General features: G+C 37.4%; 1 protein-coding gene across 5 annotated transcripts in view; it reads right to left on the reverse strand.

The window, feature by feature from the left end:
* RGS12 (regulator of G protein signaling 12) overlaps positions 1–15,165 on the reverse strand; it is an 84,756-nt gene that overhangs the window by 32,252 nt on the left and 37,339 nt on the right. For all 5 annotated transcript variants that reach the window (XM_041402584.1, XM_041402579.1, XM_041402583.1 and 2 more), the window contains 2 exons: positions 10,900–10,921; positions 2,503–2,672 (listed from right to left, as the gene is read on the reverse strand). In XM_041402584.1, the coding sequence (XP_041258518.1) occupies positions 2,503–2,672; positions 10,900–10,921 (192 nt within the window). The remainder of the gene's footprint in view (positions 1–2,502; positions 2,673–10,899; positions 10,922–15,165) is intronic.

Raw genomic sequence — 15,165 nt, forward strand, 5'->3', positions numbered from 1 at the left:
ACCATAATTGATATTACAGCATCCTAAAGTCCAAATGAACACTGGTACTGATTCAGCTGGAAAACTCTACAATGACAAACTGTCCTGTTTTCAAATCTATATAATTCAATATTCTCTCCACATCTTAAAAGCATTTTAAACATCAGGGGAAAGTAAAGAAATGAAAAAAAATTAACTTGATCCACCACAACATTCACTCAATCATCACATGGGTACCAGTGAAGCATCCTTATCATACAAAGCAGCCACAGAAAGCTGTATAAGAAGAATCTCCACAGAAATATACTTAAGTATATTTGTGCTTTTCAGATTTACATAAGAGTTTAGGGAGTCCAGCTGTAGCAAAGCAATTGAGATAAACTACAGTACAGGGAATCTAAATGCCCAAGCAAGCTCTGAATTTACAGTTCTTTAGATACATAAGCTGAGACACCAAACACATAAAAGACAATCCTGAGAGTAGTCAGGGGAACATTTCCGCACTTTACATGTAATTACATATTTAAAGAGAATCAAATGAGTGAGCAAGAACCAGAACACAACTGCCTACTTCCCCCTTGGCACATTCCCTGTGAACCCAGAGTCCATGTCCCACTTGCTTCCTTGTGGCCACAGGATTTGGGCACAGCTGTCCAACAGCTTCTCCAGGAGGGCTGAGTGGTGCCCCAGCCGGGACATCAGGCAGCCAAGCAGGAGTCACCCATGGCTGGGAAGCTGCAGAGGTTGGGCTGAACCCCTTGTGGGGGGAGCCTGCAAACAGCTCTCACCTCCTGGCTGACTGCTCTGAGCAGAAGCAATTATGCAAAGTGCAAGTATTTGCAAAACATGCAAAATCTCTCCTTCTTAGAGAGCAATTCCTGCTCTGTGACAAAGCTGTCCTCAGGAAAGGCAGATGCTGGATCCCACAAGCACCAAGACACTTGCTATGGAGCCATAAATTAAATGCTGGTGCCTCAATGTTCCTGGATACTGGCAGCAATTTGTAACTGCACAGTGTTATGGCAACCAGGTTAATAGATCTAAGCAATGGCTCTGGACATCTCCTGGGCCTTAAGAAAATGGTGGTGCACACAGTAAACTTTAACACTCCCTAATTGTTTTTTAAAGTTGGTATTTCTTTAAGACATGTGCTTTTGCAATGTTTATAGGAAGAAGTTTTAATTAGAATAAAATGCAGGGGAAAAGTAAAGCTTCCAGAATATCTGAGGTTGGCTTTTGCTGAAATGAAGTGAACCTTTTAATCTGAACTTTTATTAAAATTATATGAGCTACTTTTTACATTTATTATGTAAATTTTGAAGTATCATAGCAGCTAAAAATTTAATGGAGCAATTTTCTAAGTGTACACAAGTTTGCAATAGGTTTACCAGTAATGAGAACCAAGTCAACTGAACTTTCAGTAGGGGCCCCATTAACTACATCATTTTTCAGATGAACTTTAGCATCAGATCAGAACTGTAATTTTTCTTCCAGCCTGACAAGAAGTCTCAGTATGAAAGCAGAAATGCTATTAACTCTCAGACTACTCTGCTAAACTAAGGAACACAATATCCAGAATGTATTATTTTGCTTTCCTCTTCTCTGTTTCCACAAACAGATGTTAACTTAATGTGGGTTTTGGGTTCCCCCACCAGTTAACATGGAAGTCTGCTTATTAACCATTGTGATCCCTTAATACTTTTGTATAAAGCAAAAGAGTCTTTCTGAGTTACTGCAGATCCAATAATCTACCTCTCCTATACCATGTTTCCTTATATTCTCATTGTGAAAATTACTTGGGCAGCACAAACTGTCCCTGTGTAACACAGTCAGAATCAGCAACACACTCTCAGTGCAACAAAGCCAAAGTATATACCCTCAGTTTCCTTGCAAAATAGAGATGATGCTATTTACAATAAATGTGCTGTGCAGAACAGTATTTATGTATTACAAAGTATTTATGCTTTGGACATACTCAGCATTACTCCTTCCAGTTGCAGTTTTAACCAGTGCTCTTAACTACCATAACTACTTCCAAAAAGTATTTCTAAAAACCTTTTGCAGGAAAATAAGCCACTCTGTCATTGAAAACACCTTCTATGTGACTTCCAATGTTTCAGGAGATGGATGTAAATAACTACCCATTCTTAAGAAACTACCAAAAGTACTTCCTTCTTCTTGTACAAAGGCTACAGACACACAAAAAAAAAAAAGAAACCAACCATTTTACAAAATGGGGAAGCATTCTAAAAGTTCCCAGTCAACGCCAAATATAGAAGTTTCAGGTGAAAATGGAAGCCATGCAGAGATGCATGGCAATCTGAATATTACTATGAACTTTCAATCAACTGTGACCCTGTGTAAACTCAGAAAGATGCTCAGATAACAACAGAGCATGAATGAACTCCTGTCTCTTGCCCTGTGCAAGGAGAGTGTCAAGAAAAAAATAAAAAAGAACACAGGCAAGTTAGTGCAGCAGTATCAGGTATTTTGGAAAGCCTCTCATTGTCCCTCAAAACTCACCGAAAAATATTTAACACCAACAGAGTCCTGAAGAAGCCGCTCAAAGGAAACTGCCCAGCTGGCAACTCTCCGCTCCCGCAGCCGCCGGCAGCTCTGCACGCTGGGAAGGCTGGCATTGCTGCTGAGGCTGTTCTCACTGATGCAGTCTTTCAACTCAGTGCTATTCAGCTCTGTCAATAAAGGAAATTACATCTGTCAATAAAGTAATATTCACTTTTACTCTTCAGGATTGTTTATTTGGTTTATCACGCCTCCTGCTCAAGCACACAGTGGTGCAGACTTCTAAATATCCCTCTCCATTTTTAGTAGGAGCACCTGCATAGAAAAAAAACACCCAAAACACTTCTCAAGTGTCTTCTGTTCCACTGCAAAGAAAATTAAATGAGTGTTGTAACAGCAGTCCCCTGACAGAAGCAGAAGGGGCAGGCCCAAAATAAAATCTTTTTTCTTGTTCCACAAAATAAAATATGTTTCCCTCTTAATATTTCTCATATTATAGACTACACTCCTTCAGAAGATTATCCAAGGAAAGTTGACCTTCAAGAACCCACTGTTTACCAGAATGTGGGCAAAAACCTATTAGGTGATATGGGACAGCAAAATTTCATACACACTTCAATTGGTAGACAGGCAATCTGTGAAATTTTGCATGGAAATACAAGATTCCCATTAATACCGAAAATTTAGGAGAGGAGTCAATTGTGGAAAAGAACACTAGGAAAATGAGATAGTAAGGGATGCTTTCCTCATCCACAGGAAATAAGAGACATCAAACCATAGATCCTCAATTTATAATGGTTTCTGATAAAAATAGGGATCCCTTCCAGACTCCAGCCAACATACTGGAATAATCTAGAGACTCCAATATAAGAATTTACCAGATTCTTTAGATCTTGAAAAAACAGAAGTGATTTTCTATTCTGAGAAACAAATTAACAAGAATCCATGGAGAATTCAAGGAAACACAAAAAAAACCCTTTTGTGTAGCAGGCTAAAAACTTCAAGTATTAACCCCAGATCATCTTTGTCATGTCAGTAAACAAAACAGGCTCACAAAGTGTCCAAGTGACCATTTGTTCACAGAAGTAGAAAGGGGAAAGAAATGGCTGCTCTAAGAGACAGAACTGCTTACAGCAGAGCTCTATTCACAGATTTGTCATTTACCTCTTGAACACCCTTTTAAAGGATGGTCCCTCCACCTCCCAGTGTACACAAATATAAAACTGGTAATGCTGAACTCACAGCTGCACACTTCATAGAGGTGATGTGAGGTTTAATTCATTGTGGAGACACAACAAAGGCCTAAACTACCTAGTCTGATCTCCCTGCTTCGAGCACGACAGGTTGCACACAGAGAGATGCCAAACTGAATGAGATTCTTTGATGAAGGGATGAAAAAAATCACAGACATTCAATTATTTGAAAAATTAGCAGTAACAGATGTTAGAAAATTAATACCCTCAAATTAAATAGAGTGTATATTCAGCAATTTTATGCCAAATGGAAAAGTAAGTATGCAGCTCACTAGAAATGCAATCTGTTGGAGAAAACTGAATTCACAACCAATCAGAAATGGACTGTGCTTCACAGGGCTATTTTTATGATTTTGCTCAGTTAATCACTTAGACTAACTAAAGCAATGAGTAATTTCACCAAAAAGACCCTACTGTATATGCTCTCCCAAGATCTCTTTTCATGTTAGAAGTATTTGAAAGCACTCTGCATTTCCAAACTTCATGTTACAAAACACGACTGTTCCTCCCTGGAAGTAAGAGCTTTGAAAAAATACACCATTGAAAATAGTTACAAGCATTGGAAAAAGCGATAAAGATAGTTGTAAAGATAAGAAAATAAACATTTTTAAGAGTTCCAAAACTTCATTTTTAAACATATTCTTAGCTCAGAAATATTCACTAAGATGTAACAGTTAACAATTCTGAGTTTCTGTAAGCAAAGCTATTTTTTAAGACATAAATAAAATGAGTAAGACAAAGATACAAAATTACATGAGGGAAAAACAAACTGTAACTTTGTATCTTTAATGATAATATTTAAGGACACTAGTAACAAATCAGGTATACAAATAACTTTCTTCACCTAATCACCATATAAATCAAGGTTAATTACTAACACTCAGCAAATAATGCCAAATTTTCTTATACAAATATTTATTCACTTTTTCCTTTAAGACATATGAAAGAGCATAACCAACTCAATTGTTAACTTCATTAGAGAATACCTGTCCCCAGAGTGAAACTATTGTGAAAGAAGTTAACGTGAATCTGAAGAGAATGATACCTAACTTTATTATCTGTAGTATTTTGCTTTAACTCTGCAGGTGGATATGTTCTATTTTACAGTCCAGGATACAAATAGACACCCACTTCTTGATAGATCTGGAACAGTTTCAGATACTGCCTCGCTCCTGGAGGGTTCAATCCCAGTGTTCTCCAGAGATGAATGATGAAAAATTCCTTGTTCCTTTCAGGCAAATTCAGAAAGGCAAACTCATCCCACATACCAAACCCCTGAAACCTACTTGGCTGACAGAGAGAAATTAGGGAGCAGCCACACCAAGAGCTCAACTCTGGATCCTGGAGTCACAGTGCCTTAGGACTCAGAAGGGATTGGGAAGTGGCAGGCACAGCAATCATCAGCCAGTCAGCATCACCTCCCTCCCGGTGGCAGGCGTTCAATTTCCCCATGGCAGCCGGGAAACCAAACTGCAATTACAGCCTCCAGTGTTTACACCAGTGGGTAACTGCTAACTACCTTTAATTGCTACCAGCTGCCTGCTCTCTCCAGCTCCTCAGAGTTACACTCCTCTAAACTAAAAGCACCAGGTTCTCCCTCCTCTGATACGCTTCCGACTCTGGAGATCCCGTGAAAACAGATGAACCAAAATAAGACTATTTCCATCAACCAAAGAGCTACTAGCACAGGTCTTCCAGTATGTTAACATAGCATTAAGGGATTACTCATTCCCAGTAAGCTGTCTCTGTTATGGTAGATTTCATTCAGGTAATTCAAACTTTTTTCAAAAAGAACTATTTTAATTTATACTTAACCCTGGCACAGCTTTGGTTTCCCTTAATGAAAAAATATAGTTGGTTTGTTTTTAAAATCTGTAGAGTTTTCTGCTGTGGTGCCCATCAAGCTGAAAACATACAGAAAAGGTTGTTTGCCAAAACAGGCTTGGTTATTCTAGTTCTTTTACCACCCAGATCATCAGTAGCAATTAAAAGAGTTACAGCCTAGTGTAGATACACCATTTAGAACTGGAGAAAAAGAAAGTCAGATAGAATGAAAAACACTTCCCTGACTCTAACATTAGTACCGAATTTATCCAAATCACACTTAAATGTATAAGGCATAATTCCTGCTCCACTCCTCTTGCACAGGAATGTTTCCAATGAAAGACTCCAGCATCAGGTTTCCTGACTCTCACAGCTCATGCATTCCTAGGTACACGCAGCCCACCTTGGAAAGCAGGAATGGAGAAACTTTCCAACCCAGCCACATATTTCATCTAATGAGCCCTCTGTGATGATCATCAGAGGAAACACAGAGCCCTGACTCCCACCCTCACATGTTCTCACCACAGGGCTGTTGGGCAAAGTGGACTCCTCCTCCTCCACCCCATGAAGTATTTTAAAAAAAGAACATGAGCAGTTGGGAATCTCAAGATGCCAGAGGAGTTTAATGTGAAAAACTCCAGCTCTGCATGGACAACGTGAACTACAGCAGTGCTGGGAAGTTTCCAAATGCCTGCCTTCCTTTGTCATCACTTCTGGAAGCACTGACTTATCTTGTACTACCTGTAAAAGGAGGCTCCTTGATCAAACGTTTCAAATCCCAGGGACCTAACTTTATTTTTGTTCTGCTTGATAGCAACTATACCTACTGAGGAAAAACTACTTTGAGTGAAAAGTCATTCAGTTTCATTTATTATCTTTTGGAAATACAGAACTGACACAGAATGCTATCTAAAAAATCCTCAAAACACAATGTTTTGCACTTTTTGTGTTTATATATTCCATGAAGGGTCTTGGTTTTATTTATTCTACAAAAACAGCATTATGTAAGAAAATACAGGCATTTAATCAACTAAGTCTTCAAAGCATTCAGGATAGGATGGCTTCAGAAGTTTTGGTTTAGATAATATAAAGCCATAACCTGAATACAATAAATTGAGACTATTTTGTATGCATTTGCATGTATTTTCTATACATTTCTCAGCCTACAAATACTTTTTGTTGTTGTGAGAAGCTAAGCACATTCCTCTTAATCACAGGAACGCACACAAATCATATAATCACTAAATAAATTACCTGGATAAAGCTGGTAAGAACCACTGTGGTGCCACTTAATCAAATACTTCAAGCCCTTCACTGAAAGCCATCCTTCTGAATCCATACCAAGTTCAGCTGAAACGTCCCGGAACCCATTGGGTGCAGATTAGTCTCACTGTCCAGCACATTGTTTGTTCCTCTGCAATTCTGGGATGAGAGAAGCTAACAAAGTTCCCCACAGCAACTCCTGGGAGCTTCAAACACCTTTCTAAACAACTTGATTCCTTGCCTCGTAGCTTCAAGCAGAGGGAAGCAATAGTATACTTAACACAAAGCATTATAAAATGCTACATAAATAATTTAAAGAAAAGACCTTTTGCCACTGCTGCTAAAGGAACTTGAATTATTTATGCTACAGTGGAACACAGCTACAGTGAGCACGCACCACCAGCAGAACTGACAAATAAGTCATATACATGCTAGAGGAAACAATCCATCTGTATTTATAGTGCAAAAAGCATAAACAGTGTTTTGTTTTATTTTGCACTTCACTGCAAATTTTTTGCCTTACCTTCCTCAGTTACTTTTTAAAATACAGTTTTACATTATTTATTACTGCAAACATCAGACTCCTTTCAGAAAGGTCTTTAGGAACACTTTTCCTTACGAAAATTATTTCCACATGATGAAGACTAAAAGCAAAAATCAGCCAAAACTACAGCAAAGTAGTATCTTAGGAAAAAATGTGCACAGAGTATCTGTTAGGCTGAAGTATTTCAGCTTTGTGGAACTGATCTCTGCAGGGAACAGCAAGTGAGAACTGACTCAGACATTCTCACTAGCTCAGATACCTCACCACCTCTGTCTGGGAGATGAATGATGATGGTACTTCTGTTATAGATCCTTTGACCTTAAGGTTTTTCCTTTCTAAAGTGCCTTCCAGGTATAAATAGCAAAGTCAGACATTAGCAGGGGCCTATTGATCATCCCTGTGACAATTCAGATGGCACAGTGCTCAAAACATCAGGCACAGCCTGCGTGCTGTGTACACACTCCCACGGCTCCCACAGTCAGCAGCAAAGGACAGCTTCTGAGGTGGGAAGCAGAGAAACCTGCTAATTACAGGTCACTGTAGCAACATAAAATGGTTCCTGCTACTCCTAGAGCAGAGGTGCTGCAGGTTAGTTGATCTACAGCAGTAATCTTGCATCTAAGCATTATTACAGTTTGCATTCTGATTGTCTGCAATTCATTACACAAATCAATTAGAGTTAAGAGCTGCCACTGGTCGGCACATCTGGAAACAACACTAATTTACAAGTCAGCTATCTTAAAATACCCAAGTGCAGTTTTGGCTGATAAGAACATCCCAGCCTTGCACAAACTGGGATGTAAGATATAAAATAAACACAAAGGGGTAGATGGTTTCCAGGGCCGGGCTCTAACATAATAAAAGCCATATCACATAAATCTTCATTGACTTTTCAAAGAAAATGTACAAAGAACTGCTGTGCCTCCCACCATACTGAAGAGATGTACATAAAGCAACATAATTGCTTTTTACACATTAATTTTCTTCCCAAACTAAAGCTTAACAACAGTATTTATAGTATCTATATGTACAAATAATATTAATTAATAATACCAAGCAGAAGAGAAGGTCCTGGAGAGACTTTAGAGCACCTTCCAGTACCTAAAAGGGGTACAAGAGAGCTGGAGAGGGACTTCTGACAAGAGCAGACAAAGGGTAATGGCTTTAAACAGAAGGAGGGTAGATTTAGATTAGATATTAGAAATTTTTCACTCTGACAGCAATGATAACACTGGAACTGGTTGCCCAGAGAAACTGCAGATGCCCCATCCTTGGAAGTGTCAAGGCCAGGCTGGATGGCAGCAGGGCTGGAACAAGTTGACCTTTAGAGTCCCTTCCAGCCCAAATCATTCTGTGATTCTGTGATGACAATGATTTAGTCTAGGAAGGGAAGTATGCAGTGCTGTACTAATGGTTACACTGGGGAAAATTTCTCTAAACTAAACATACCCTAAAAATGTCTGTCTTTGGATCTATTTGTGTATTAGTAAGATTAAGGAAAACTGAAAAAAATTCTGCACTGCGCCATACTAAATGAAAGTAAATGCTAGAAAATAAAATTCATACATGAATGAGAACCATTTACTCAATGCAGCTTGAGGTGAATTAGGAATTTATTTAATTTCACTTTTTGAAAATTAGTCTCTCTGGCTCCTATTCTTCCAACCCACTATCTGGGTACTTCAGCATTGATTCAATATTATTCAATATAGTTCAACTACCACTTTTACACAAATTATACCCCTTCTTAAGTACCATTTAACAATGAAGAGAGAGTTCATGTTAAATTCCAAGCTAGCTAAAAGAATAGGGAATACAACTCAAAAAATAGCACATAACTTCTTGGCTATTTTTTCACCTCTGTAACCATACATGGCTCTTAGATTTCATGAGTTCAAAAAAGTGTATAGAATTAGTTGTGAAAACAGTTACCTAAAGATTTGGAATAAGACACAAATCATATTGGAAGAACTGAAAATAAGTGGAATTTTTAAAATAAATTTTCAGCTGGCAGGATAAAAAATCTTGACATTATTATTGTATGAGTATTATCACAGGGATTCCCAAGTCTGGATAGGCCACAAAATAACTTCCATGAACAGAGAACAAGACCCCTCATGGAGATAAGATACAAGTACATTGCATTTTACCTAAAAAAATATCAGTCAAAATTTTGGTCCTCAACAGCCACGTCCACAGTCAGAAAGTCTGTGGTCTGCTTTGATTTTTATATCAAGAAGGTAACATGTGGGGGGAAAAAAAATACATATTTTTCCCAGGAAAAACACAGGCCACATTTTAAAAATAGAAAGCAGAATAAACACTATTATTTTCTGATTTGTTGTTTTTCACTTTGTGGACAAGACAGGTACAACACAGAGTCTGCTTCTTGTCCAGACAGAAGTACAGTAAAGCATTAGACTGTGTCAGCAGGAGAGAAGGAGAATACCTGACAAAGTCAGCCACTGGAAAATGGCTCCAGCAAAAGGACCAAAACAGTAATGTTTTTCTGAAGTGCAGTTTTAGTCTTGCAAGGAATCAGAAATTAGGATATGAACAAGTTTTGTAAATAGTATTGCTAATTTTCATTTACATTTGCATGTATTATAAAAGAAATTATCATTAGCATTCCAAATTTTTTTTTCCAATTTCACTGCACTGATTATGGCAACACATCTTGTTCCCTTTTGTCCTTTTTTGTTTAATAAATGTATCTTGTAACGTTGTCAAAGAACAGCAAATGCAAAAATACATGGGTTTTTCTGCAGGATCAAGTGAACCTGCTCCTGCCAGAGAAGACAAGAGAAAAGCCATCTCCTTTATACCCTACATTGTACAAATTCCCTTATTCCATTAAGGAAGCCTTTTTAAACTGTTTCAATTAACTTCAAAGCTTCAGAGAAATCATCTTCTAATGTTTAACCAAGAGTGGACATCCTTTAAAACATTAAAGGCATGTTAAAATCAAAACAAACCAGCTTATGTGCAATAAACAGGAGTTTACTTAGAAGTACTCCAGAAATGCAAGAGCTCCATGCTGGGATTTTACAAATATCAAATTACTTACCCCCTTCTCAAAAAGGATCACATTTAAGAAAGTTCAACCTCAACAAACGTACCAACACAGCTTACAACTCAGAAACTAGAGCATCTCTTTAAAAGCAAACAAGGTATGTAAAGGACAATAAAACAGAGAACGAGATTTTATCTACCATCCAATTACATAGAAGTCTACCAGCTCTGCCTCTATTATTATGAATGAAGAACCTAGTTATAATAAAAATGTTCATATATAAATGTACCCAAAAAATATTATGCAAATAAACCAGTGAAAGTATGTGAATACAAGCCTGCAATATTTTCACTGGCACAGTTCCCAAAGCAGCCACAGAGTTCTGCACCACCTTGGACTTACATCTTGTAATATATCACATAATTTACCACATATTATGTTGCTTAATGTGGAAAAGTGATTATTTTTCATTATAAAAGTAAAAACAAGCTTCAGCTTACCTCCATCAGAAACAGTTGCTGACTGCAATAAAAAAGAGAAAAAGAAAAGTGTTACTGAAGTTTCATGGCAAGTATCAGAAATCTTTGAGTTTCATTTAGCATTTTCAGTACTAGATACTTTTATCATCTTATTAATAAGTGATAATATTAGAGAGGAAAATCTAAAGAAGTCAGCTGTTATTTCTCACAGTTGTTTTCTCCCCAGCATGAAATTCACCCCTTTCAACCACTACTGCCCAGGGATTTCAGCCCACCAATATTTTTTGGAAGGTGAATTTCCTGCTGTGGTAACTACACTGCTCCCAAAAGTCCTTCTTAGAGGGGCAGAGACAATCAGCTGGTACTTGTGACAAGGCAGATACCTAAAACTGACCTGCAAAGACTGGAAAACAATATGAATTAAAACAATACCTCATGCACTTTAATTTGCTGTAGTGTTTGGAGATATGTGGCATAAAAATGAAAATTCAGTGTTTAGTCAGGCAGGTGACCCTAAAAACTTTTCCTATCAGTCACTTCTGACTGTCACAGAAACAAAAGGATGTTCAGAGTGCTTGCAATAAACCAGAATTTAACTTCCAATAAGTAAGAACTCCTCACCACCTCTACCTATTGTACATCAGATTTTCAAAGACAATTAGTATGCTAGTGAAATGTTGAAGCTTATGCGCTTATCTACCCTAGACTTCTCAACTTTCATCATAAATGACCTCAAGGCATCCAATACCTCCTTAAATCCAAGTACTGACCATTTCCCAAATAGGTACTCCAATGCTTGAACCTTGACACTCAGCTGAGTGAAGTGTGGAGGACAAATGATTTTTAGATTTAAGTTTGCATTGATTTTTTAATGACTAATAGAAAGTATTTTTATTTTAGGTTGGCCAATCTTTTCTTGGTCATTGAAAGTGTCCTTGAACATTTTGGAAACATTCTAAATAGTTAAAAATAGTCTCTTCATTTGTAATGCTCATTAAAAGGCTTAGAAATATTGTCCTACAGTATCTAAATTTTTTTCAATGTCAGAAACACACAGAAGAAGAAAAGCACAAATATAAACACAATTCAAGCTAACAGCTACCTCTCCATAGTTTGTGTTTTTCAGCCTTGGCAACAAACAATCCCACTCTTCTTCAAAATCCACCAAAAAACCCTTTAGTAATATATTCTCCTTTCTTTCTCTCTTTCACTGCAGGCTCTCACCCTGATGTTAACACTCTCTGAAGAAATTGTTATAAATGACCTCACCATTCCCATCAGCAGGAGAGGATCTGAGCTAGTCTCTGGCACAAGTATTCTGGGACTTCCAAAGTCATTCCCCTGGTGCTAGTTCAGATAAACATAAATACACCTCTCATTAAAAAGATTTTAAAAATTAAAAAATGGTGGCACTTCTTGCTTAACTACATAAATGCTTCTGGATCTGTGAAGCATAATAATATAACAAAAAGGATCTGCAAGCATCTCCCTTTAAGAGCTTTGTTTCAGGTATCAAAAACATGGTTATGGTTACAATCCTTCGGTGGGGCTTAGGAAATCTTTTCTACTTCTATTTTGTACATAAGCCTAGTGATCATGTTATAAATTCAGAAGCCATAACTTAATTCATGTTGGTAATTTAGAAAATTTAATTTGCATTACTGAAATCTGGTTTATAAATGTGATTGCTTCTAATTTCTTAGCACATCACTGTACAGTACAGTTAATGAATAAACAACTTCAATGTCATTTCTAAAAGAGCAAAGAAAATGATGACTCAAAGTAAAGTAATAGTATCAGCTTACACATTAGACAGAAAAAAAACCCAAAGTACTTTCAAAATATCTATATTTTAGGAATGGTCATTTACTTTGTTAGCTTTCATTAACCTAGATTGAAACACCACATGGTTTTGAAAGGTATGAAGCAAAATTATTAGGATTTTCATGATAGCAGAAAGAATGTTCATACTACTTCTGTCAAAAACTGGGAAGTTAACAATTATAAAAGATATTTGCATGAGAAAATGGTGCAATTTCATAGAAAAGCTCAATCATGAATGGACACTGAGAGTTTTATCTCAATTCCTTTTGCATAAGTTAATGCAGTGAACTTTCTGCACACCACAGGTTGGTTTTGCTTGTTTATTTTAAATGTTTTGTCTACATTAGGTGTATCAGCATTTTAAAATCTCTCCAAGCAGGACCTTAGTAATTTTTATGTTAGAACATTTTAGAAAAGCACCTATAGAAGGAATATATTTTACTAGAGTCACTAAATATACCTATTGTGTTCCAAGCATTATCCTTTTATTTCTATAAATCACAGAATAAAATATATTTTAAGAACATTTCTTTCAATTCATCTGTGTAATTAAATCCATCTAATTCAATAAAACCTAAAAACTAAAGCTTGTAATTACTGTGCAAGAATTAATATTCAAGTAATATCTTCAAACTACGTTTGTGAGTACTCAGAAATCTCAGTTTAAACCTGTCAGAAATTGCATGAAGTCCACATTCAGACAAAGAAGTTTCTCTTCTAAACTGTTCAGCTGAAACTTGTCTAGATTTGTCTTTGAAAGGTATAAGTTGCAAGACCAGATTTTTTTAAATACTATGATGAGCTCATTTTAAAAATACAGTTTATGTTGGGGACTTTTTTTCATTCTTCAGCACTCATGTTTCCCACCACTGGAGGCTCTTCAGGATAAAATTTGATCTACTACACATAAAAAGTTGAATTAGTTGATGAAATTTAACACTACACATATATTAAGAACCACCTATTGAAAAATATGTGTATCAGAAGATATAAAATTGAAAAGCTCCTGTAGGGAGCCATTTCAGAAAGAGGAGGAAGGACAGGGCATGACTCTGTGCCAGTTAGGGCTAAAGTGAGGATTTTTTTTTTTAAGTATTTAAGCATTTTATTACAAATGACAGAACATATATGTTGTAAATGTACCTATGAGCTATCATCCAGAGACAAAATCTAATTGGATGAAACCATCAAATCTTTCACAACCAGATAAGAACTGAAATTTCTTCCAATTACACCAGTTACCGAATTGGTTTAGGAAAAAGCCCCTGGTATATGCCAGGAATTTGATGGCAACACATTACCAAAACTTTAAAAATAAATCTAATTTAGGAAAGCTAAAATGCCTTCCAGTAGTTGCCTTCACGGGAACTCTGCTTGCTCATCTCACTGGATTAGCAGCTGGGTTACACAGACACTCACACACCCCACAAAGCTGGGGGATGCAACTCTGTGCCAGGGACTTCAGGAGAGGGTCTGGATCTCTGTGATTTGAGAGGGAAGCTCAGTGGCAGAGCCAGCAAGCTGAAGAGTGGTTTCCCAGCTACCATACAGCACAAAAGATGCTCTAGGTCTCTCTAAACTGGCAAATGCTGCAGCATATATTTGATAGCATGAAGTTCTGAATAAGAGAAAACATGTTACATTCCCCTTTGCATCATCTCTCTTTGCTAGGTGGAAAAACCAGAAGGGCCTGTGAGCTTTTGATGTTGTGTTCAGGATCTGCTAGCAACAAATCTAAAATAGTTTAAGCTTACAATAATTATTAGGGAGAAAACTACTTTGTGAGTACCTAATTTTTTTCCCAGAACAGAAGTAGACAACACAGTACCTTGCACCAACAGCAAGGTACAAAGGGAGAGAGGGCATAGAGGAGAATAATTCACAAGGCTGAAAGTTCATAAGGTTGGAACAGGCTGTATCTTTTAGCTTTCATGGCCTATAACCTGCTAGATGTGTGCAGCTCTGCATGAAGCTTGTCTGATGACATCTTTCAGGTGACAGAAACTCTTATCCATCTTACATGTTCCCATTTACATGGATCAGGTCCCAGAGAAGTGACTAGGTACTGTCCAATTCTGCCATAACAACATCCTGCAGAAAACCAAAAAATACCCCACCTATAGCCCAGGCATTATATTGAGCAAATAAATCCATGTGTACAACTACCCAGGTAACACAATACAAAAATTTCCTTTCTCTCCACCTCAAGATTTGTCACTCAAGTCGAAGACATGCTCAAACACTGGAGTAGAACAAAGGGAAAGAGGGGGATACTGGCAGGGGTGGGTGACACATACTGGGAAATGCCAGGCCTTAGAAATAAAATGGAGCAACGTGAAATCATCTGTGCCATTACAGTGGGGGTGAGTGCCTTCCTGAGCCAAGAAAGACATCTCTGTTTCCCACTCCTCCTGAGAAACAGAGGGTAAAATCTGTAAGGAGAGTGAAGATTTATTTCTCTCC

The sequence above is a fragment of the Onychostruthus taczanowskii genome, unplaced genomic scaffold (assembly GCF_017590055.1).
Source record: "Onychostruthus taczanowskii isolate IOZ18803 unplaced genomic scaffold, ASM1759005v1 scaffold2, whole genome shotgun sequence".
In the NCBI taxonomy this organism is placed as follows: Eukaryota; Metazoa; Chordata; class Aves; order Passeriformes; family Passeridae; genus Onychostruthus; species Onychostruthus taczanowskii.